Source organism: Kryptolebias marmoratus, linkage group LG6 (genome assembly GCF_001649575.2).
Source record: "Kryptolebias marmoratus isolate JLee-2015 linkage group LG6, ASM164957v2, whole genome shotgun sequence".
In the NCBI taxonomy this organism is placed as follows: Eukaryota; Metazoa; Chordata; class Actinopteri; order Cyprinodontiformes; family Rivulidae; genus Kryptolebias; species Kryptolebias marmoratus.
Window position 1 is genome coordinate 21,764,175 of NC_051435.1, and position 8,449 is coordinate 21,772,623.

Below are 8,449 nucleotides of genomic sequence, written 5' to 3' on the forward strand. Positions count from 1 at the left end.
AAAACTGAAAATAAAGATCTTTTTATTTTATTTGTAGTGCACATGGAAAATGTTTATAATTCCACAGTTCTAGGCTGATCTACAGTTCTCAGTTAATGTTCACCATGCTAGCATTACACAACACTTATAGTAAGCATTGTAAAGTGCAGCTGTCAGCAGTTTTTATTTATTTTGGAGGGGGAATTCTGGTTGGTTACCACCAGGAGTTGGACCAGACCTGGACCGGTTTCTGCCTGCAGCTCCGTCAAATGCATGGAATGTTCAGTAGAACTTAGAATGCATAAAACTGAACACATGAATGAACACATGCAAATGTCTTAAATTCCAGTTAAGAAATTTGCTGATATTAAAATGCAAAAACGGTAATATCACTAAAATAGTTGCTGCATAAACGTGGGTTGTAACTTTAGCTAAATGCTTTAAAGTTTGAAAATGACATCTATAGGACAAACTTTGCTCTTGCATGGCCAATATGTTATCTAAAAGCCACAAGATAATCATCTATTGATTGGATTTTCATGGTTAAAACAGAGCTTTCTAAACTCTATGAACCTCTGCTGCTTCAGAGATATAGACCCTGAAGCTCTAATCTGAACACCAAACACTGTGGGCGTCTTGGATAAACTCTTTACTTTCGTACACCAATCCAACCTCCTCATTTCGTAGGCAATGTGGTGCCACCCACATGAGCTGGACTGGACTATAAAGAGATGCAGCAGCAGTAGCCTTTGTATCTTCTGCCCAGCTCTCTTGTCTCCCGGACCAGAGGACACCTCATCATGAAGCTGCTCCTGTGTCTCTGCCTGGCCTTTGCTTTAACACTGGCTCAGTAAGTGGGTTTGCTTCTTAGTTAAAGAAACAAATGCTAGGAAGTTTGAAAACTTTATTGTGATTTCCAACTCCTACGGAGCAGCAAACCAAATCTTAAATTGTTTTTGCTGTGTATTCCAAGCAAGCAATGGTGACTAAATTTGATGCACATTGCATCAAATGAAGTCACTAATGCTCTTTCAATTTCAGGCATAGGTTTCCAAAGCTGGGGTTGGGTCCCCATTATGGATAAGGAAGCTTCAAGTGAGGAATCTTGAGAAGATCGACAGAAATCAAATTAACTTTTAAAATGATACCAAACAGCACATTTATCCCTAACTGTTACAAAGAGATTAAAACAGGGACAAATGCACAAAAGATTATTTCATGGCTTACAAGGCTCTTTTTAAATGGTGTACTAGCAAAGCTTGTATACTTCAACCAGCAATAATTCGGATCACAAGTTTCTGTGACTTGTATTTTGCAGATTAAAAAGTTTAAAAAACCTTTGGTGAAGATTTGAAAATCTTGTACTTCTGGCTTTTTGCAGCCAACAGTAAATGCATGATTATTAATCTCAGTTGTAGTTTGGAGACTCCTTAAGTAATGCTTTAAAGCTTAAAGTTAACAGTAAAATTTACCTTACACACAGTTTGCATTTGATGTGACCGAAGAATCTCAGGTCCTTATCTGTGATATTGTTGATATTGCTATTGTTCTTAACTGTCATGAAGTGAGTTCATGATGGGACAACTACAGTCGTATTGTTTTCTTTGTTATTACAGACAAATAATTACATTCAAACCATAAAAAAACTAAGTGCATTTTTTTCTGCCTTTCATGAACTGCGTCTAAAATACTAAATGTATAGCAGCTTAACTGTATACAATATGTAGAAGATATTAAATTATTGTCCCTTTTCTGTCAGAGATCACCATGGACAAAAAGATGATCACCATGGACACCATGGGGATCACCATGGTGGAGCTAATTTGATAGATTGTTGTAAGGGTGTTGAGATGGATGCTGCAACAGAGAATGAAGAGGGAATCCCTTACTTTTTTAAAGGTAAGCTATCTTATGATGAGAAGTTGTGGGTAGGGCTCATCATAAGATCTATTTTGTCAGAATACAGTAGAAATTTAAATGCTCTCTCTCATCTGATTGATCATCTCTTTAAATTCATGTCAATGCCATGCATCACAACAAAAAAACAACCCTGTTTAGATTATTTGCTGAATTTCCCTATCAGGTCAGTTCTTATACAAGGGCTTCAGTGGCAAAGCTGAGCTGTCCAATGAGTCCTTTGCTGAGTTGGATGACCATCACCACCTGGGCCATGTAGATGCTGCTTTCCGAATGCACTTCAAGGATGATCCCACCCACCACAACCGCATCTTCTTCTTCTTGGTGAGGTCCAGTGACTAGTTAGTTGATCAGAGCAGAGTTTTGCATAAAGAAGACATTTGGATGGGCCATACAGCAATTCAAAAAGACAATGATGGTACAGTTGGAAAAAGTATCGTCAAGGACATATAGTGTGGAGCTCCAATGATAAATATAGGCAGACAACTAAACAAGGAAATAAAATTCACTTCCTAAAATGCATGTAAATTTCTTTTTTTTTGTGCTTTAAGAGTATGATAGAGTCTGTATTTTGGCAGTGATAGTACAACATGTTTACTGTTTAATCTGGCATTTGCACTTGTTTGATGCAGGACAACAAAGTCTTTGCTTACTACCAACACAAGCTGGAGGAAGGCTATCCCAAGGACATCTCAGAAGTCTTTCCTGGAATCCCAGACCACCTGGATGCTGCTGTGGAATGTCCCGAACCAGACTGTGATGAAGACTCTGTTATCTTCTTCAAGGGTAAGTGTGTGTAATTTGCATGTTTCTGAAGGATCACAAGACAAGCATTTTTATTTGTAACAAGTTTTGTCTCATAATGTCTGTGGACTGAGTTTGATTTGGATATGACTGAGGGTAGAGCTTTGATATTTGGCTTTAATTTAGAGCTGTTCCCACTGCTTGAATAACTTTAAAACTTTAAAAGTCATCGCCTGAAATCTTAACTGTATGTCACCCCTTCCTCCCCGTAGAAGACGAGATCTACCACTTCAATATTAAAGACAAGAAAGTACACGAAAAAACGTTCAAGAATATGCCCAACTGCACAGTGGCTTTCCGGTTTCTGGATCACTACTACTGCTTCCACGGGCACAAGTTCTCTAAGTTCGACCCGAAAACCGGGGAAGTCCATGGGAAATACCCCAAAGAGACTCGTGATTACTTCGTAAGGTGCCCCAAGTTTAGTAAGTGAAATAACTCTGCACTTGGTTTACATGAAATGTGCACTTTTGTTTCATTAAAGTCCCTGCAGCTTTCCAAAAGGGTGTTCCATGTATTTGTATCTATACTCGAGCATCACATTTGTAGCTGCTGTGTATTGCCACAAATGTTTCTGTAAATCTGACACAAGTTTAAATGCTCCCTAAAAAATGTCCAAGGAATGCTCCTTCTTGCATAGTAGTGATGAAATACCTACCAAGCCTCTGAGCAGAATTAAAGTGGAGTTTTAATGTGTTTGATTGGTGTTCAGGTGACGACAGTGACCATCTGGAAAGAGAGCGCTGCAGCCACGTTCACCTGGATGCCATCACATCCGACGATGCTGGAAACATTTATGCCTTCAGAGGTGAGAAATGACACCAGAACACACGTGAACAAGATTTTTACACAGTTTTGTGCAGCTTCACTTGGTGTATCCCTGAACATCTTGTTGTTTTGAACACTTCTGTTTGCACGCAAATGAGTTGTAATGAGACCATTCAGCCATGCTGATAGGTGTTTTGAACAAGGCTTTCCTCACATTTTCAACTGTTTGTGTTAAGTTGAAAACAGAGAAATGCAGAGAGAAACAACATACCTTCATTTTGGGGTATAAACTGCATTAGACGTGTAAAATTTGAAAAACAAGATTTTGTTTGCCAACACTTTGGAAAGTTTATAGTGCGACTTCATTACATTCTGTAGTGAAATCTTTAGACTTCATCAAACCAAAACTGGGATTGTGTAAAAAGCAGACATGTCAAAATATGAGTTCAGACACATAAAGTCCAGCTTTCTGTGACCCATTCAAACTTTAAATGATGTTTCTACTGTGACGTATATCTGAGCTGTAGAGCTCATTGTGACTCAAAATTACATTTTTGCTTTGCTTTCTTTTTAAATTTTTTTCTTCTTTGGTCCAACTTCATTGGTGGAGCCCTGTTTAATCAGAAACTAATGTTAACTATAGTAAAACAAAATAGTATGGTGTACACTAGTTTTAGTAAAGAAATACAATAACTGATATATTTTAAATTACTGAGTGATATGGTGAAATAATGTGAGTATACAAAGAAGATCATGTTTAAAATGACTATTGAAAGGCACGTGGTTCCTTATGATACTCAGATTTAGATTATTACTGTTACTGACATTAGTGTACAGAATTAAACTATATAATTATGTTTGTAATTCACCTTGCTTTAGAGAAAATCATTAAACATATCCTTTTAAATAGAATAAAAAGTTTTTTCTAAACTGCAAATCATCATGTGTAGGACAACAAAACAGCTATTTTACCTTGGATGTCATTAAAGATGTTGGTGTCTTTACATCTTTAGACATTTCTTTTACAGTTTTTACCAACTCTCCAAGGACTCTCTCGATTTTACAGGTCACCATTTCATTCGGGAAGACCCCGACAAAAACATGACTGTTGACACCATCGAGAACGCCTTCAAAGAGCTGCACAGTGACGTGGATGCTGTTTTCTCTTATCAGGATCACCTCTACATGATCAAGGTAATGTAAACATTCTGAAGCTGCCATATTGTCATCTTAAAGTGTAAAAACACTAATTTTTTTTTCTCTCTCTCTCTCTCTCTCTCTCTCTCTCTCTCTCTCTCTCTCTCAGGATGACCAAATCTATGTTTACAGAGTTGGAGAGCCCCACACTCACCTGGATGGTTATCCCAAGCCTGTGAAAGAGGAGCTGGGCATCGAGGGCCCCATTGAAGCCGCATTTGTCTGCGCAGACCATCACATTGTTCACATTATCAAAGGTACGAAACTCACACAACAAATGGTAGCAGGAAGTCCACCAAGCCCTTGTTGTTTTGTCCTGAAAACGTGCATTTTATGTATAAATTTCACACATGCGGATGGATCTAAAGTCCCTCCAGTGGTGAAACTGCTGTGCCCATTCTTTAATACATTAAATTCTGCATGCATGACAGGTGTGCAACTCATACTGCAGTATTACAAAAGTAAAAATCCATTGAGTTAAACTAGAAAACCCCATTTGACTTACTTCTAACTCCATACCATTGGAGTGTTGGGTTTTTCCCCGGCTCCTGCAGCATGCTGAAGTGTTTTTGGGCAAGACACCGAACACCCCACCACCACTGCCCCAAATATCCTTATTGGTGTGTTAGTAAGAATATAAAAATCCTATGTAAACAAAGACAAAGACCTCATGTGATCTGTTAGAGCTCAGAGTGTGTTGACGTCAGTTAACTGTGGCAACCATCTTGAATCGAGTTGACTACAAAAGTTAATCAATTGTAAATGTAGATTCAATAAATACCTTCTGAGTTTCAGTAAAATCCATCCACTGGTTCATAAAGTATTTTGCTAACAGACACACACACAAGCCATTACATAACTGACTACCTATCATGGTAACAGGCAGTAAAATAAATGCTGTATGAGTGGGGATGAATGAGTGAATAAAAAACACACTGTACAGAGCTTTGCTGAATCTGGATGAGGTTAGAATGTGCTAAATGAGAGCTATTTACCATTTACAAACTGAACCTGTCAATTAGTTGGTATATAACATTTAAAGTAAAAATTAGAACTTCAAATGGGCATCACACTTACATGCTGTTAAATTATTTTAACAGCTTATCATCAGCAGATGTCATTATTGTACAGTTATTACTGAGCAAACATATTTTTTATCCTTTAATTTCCCACAGTATCATAGTCTTTAGCTTCAACTTAAAAATCCCCTTACCTTTAAATCTGTAGTTTTTGTAAATGGTCTTACACATAAATAAAGTTACCTCATTATAAAGTTATAAAGCAATTCAGTCAGTATTTTTGAGGTGGGTAACTGTTTAATTTGATTAGAACCAGCATTTAAGCTGACTGGATAGATTGTGTATAGTCATCAGTTATAAATATTCAGTTTGCTAAGCAAAATCAAATTTTAAAAATCAAACTTTGTCATATAATCCAGTTTCTGATAAGAAATTAAAAAAAAAAAAAAGTTTCATCGTATATCAAATCAGCTCCACTTTGAGTTTTAGACCATTATAGTGATGCTCTACTTGTTTAAACCTTTTTCGCCTGTTAACATATGAACTTTCACCTGATGGCAGCATTTCACTGAAAGTAAAGTGTTTGTGTGTGCATATCAGCCCAAAACCAATATCAGCATCAATATCGCTGCAGTTTGTTGTTGGTATACGATTCAGAATAACATAAAGTGTATAAAAGTTTAAAACACAACTTCCAAAGTGATAACTTTTAGTGTGAAAAAGTTCATTGAGTCAAAATGTCTCATATTTTGTAATCATTAATTTACAATAAATTAAATATACTTTTGTTATATCAACAAACAAGCTGGTTCAAACCCTAAATGTTTTACTTTCTCAAGTTTCACATCCATACGTGCTCACGTGTTTTCCTCCCTGTCCCCCCCCTCTTCTCCACCATCTCAGATGAACACATGTATGAGGTGGATATGTCGGTCACGCCTCGTGTTGTAAAAGCACAGGTTCCACTCTCCCTCCTCAAGAAGGTTGACGCCGCCATGTGTGGTCCTCAAGGAGTCACAGTGGTCGTAGGAAACCACTTCTACCGCTTTGCGAGCCCCATGATTTTCGTTGCTGGCAGGATGATGCCCCGGCAGCACAGGGTGTCTCGGGAGCTGCTCGGCTGTGATCACTGAGCAGCTGCTTTGAAAGGACTGAACGGATGGCGCAGAGCGTCACAAACAACACAGGAAGACTCGGAAAAACAAACAGCACCAAAAACATCTGGCAGGAGGCCACTTGGCGACTGTGTGCTCTGACGCATGATGCTTCATGCAACTCGCAATCCCTTCATCTTACCTCAAAAGTAAACCTCTGCATGTGTTATCTCCTTTTTCTTATTTTTACTTACACTCTGTGGTCCTCTATGCATAGTGTTCAGCAGTATTAACATGTTTTTTTCTGAATTATTTTGAACAGTGTTGTTGTGAATAAAGGCATGTGGCAACTAATATCATAGTGACTCATTTTTAGGGAAAAATCAGACACTTAGAAGATTATTTTGTGCTATTTCTTGTGCTAATTCTTTGTAATTATTTAGTGCTTTACCATGGAGATAACAGAGAAACAATTGTAAAGCCAGATTCTGTGTTTTTAAACCTTTTCTGTTCTGTCGTGCCCACTAAAGTTACAGATCTTTTCTATGGGTTTTCCTGTATAACTATAATTAATTACATATTATTCATTTATTTGCTTATTTATTTACTGTCAATGAGCTGCGCTCCCCAGAGCCTTAATCATTAGTTGGTAAATGAAGGTATTTTTTTTTCGTAGAAACATTTCATGTCTTTAACCAGGGTTTGTGTGCCGTTGTCTACGTCTGAAGAATTTAAGCCATTTAAACACCATTTAGGCTTTCACCAGGAGAGGGTGCAAAAGTTGCACATCTTTAAACCACTGTGAGCTTCCGCTGCTCCTCCTTCTGTGATTAATTATTCCTGCAAGCAGACACAGAGAAAGCGATTTGCCCACATTGTGGATTAATGAAATGAAATGAGGAGAACATCAGAGCTTTTTCATTTGGACTCCAACAAACCTGTTCCGTCCAGCAGGAACACAACATTTGGCCGACAGATATAAACCTGAGAACCAAAATATCTGTTTACTGTTTGCACAAAATAATAAGAATCAGTGGTTTTAAAGGATAACACACCAGTCAAAGGCTACAATTTTAAAAATGCATCAGTGGGTCTTAATTTTAATTAAATTTAGGATTCAAAAATAAGGATTTAAACTAATCATGTAAAACTGACCATATAAACAGAAATTTTAGGCAGCAGCCTAATTAAATATACAAAGTGTGTTACTCTATGGACAAATTTGTAATCATTCTATTTTATTATTATGTGTTTTAGCTAATTTTCTGGATTGATCTTAGATTTCTGTGTTTTAGGATTTTTATTTGATCCCTAATTTTATATTCTTCTCAGACAGAGACAGTCTAATAAACACTTATGGAAACATGCAATGAAGTTTGGGGTTTCTGAGCTGCGGTACGTCATGTGCTAAAATGAGGCAATGGGCTGATGTCAGCTTCATGAGAGCGGCTGAAGTCTCTCATAACAGCAGGCCTCATTGGATCACACAATCCCTTACTTCACCCCACTGCCTGTTGTGATGACACCAGCAGGAGAAACAGAGCATCTCTTCACCGTTCCTGTCATGAAGCTACAATCAACGACTGACGCCGTCGATAACACGCTGGCGTCAAACCGGAGTAACATGTCTAATGAGGGGAGGAAAATCAGTGAGAAATGTTCAGTGGCTTT

General features: G+C 37.8%; 1 protein-coding gene across 1 annotated transcript; it reads left to right on the forward strand.

Moving 5' to 3' along the window:
* Positions 1-715: 715 nt before the first annotated feature.
* Positions 716-7,132, forward strand: hpxa (hemopexin a). The gene is made up of 9 exons (XM_017421081.3): positions 716-829; positions 1,739-1,878; positions 2,063-2,220; positions 2,529-2,682; positions 2,913-3,125; positions 3,413-3,508; positions 4,535-4,662; positions 4,775-4,922; positions 6,588-7,132. Exons 1-9 carry the CDS (start codon positions 780-782, stop codon positions 6,815-6,817), a joined length of 1,317 nt encoding a protein of 438 aa, XP_017276570.1. The 5' UTR covers positions 716-779; the 3' UTR covers positions 6,818-7,132.
* The last annotated feature ends 1,317 nt before the right edge of the window (positions 7,133-8,449 follow it).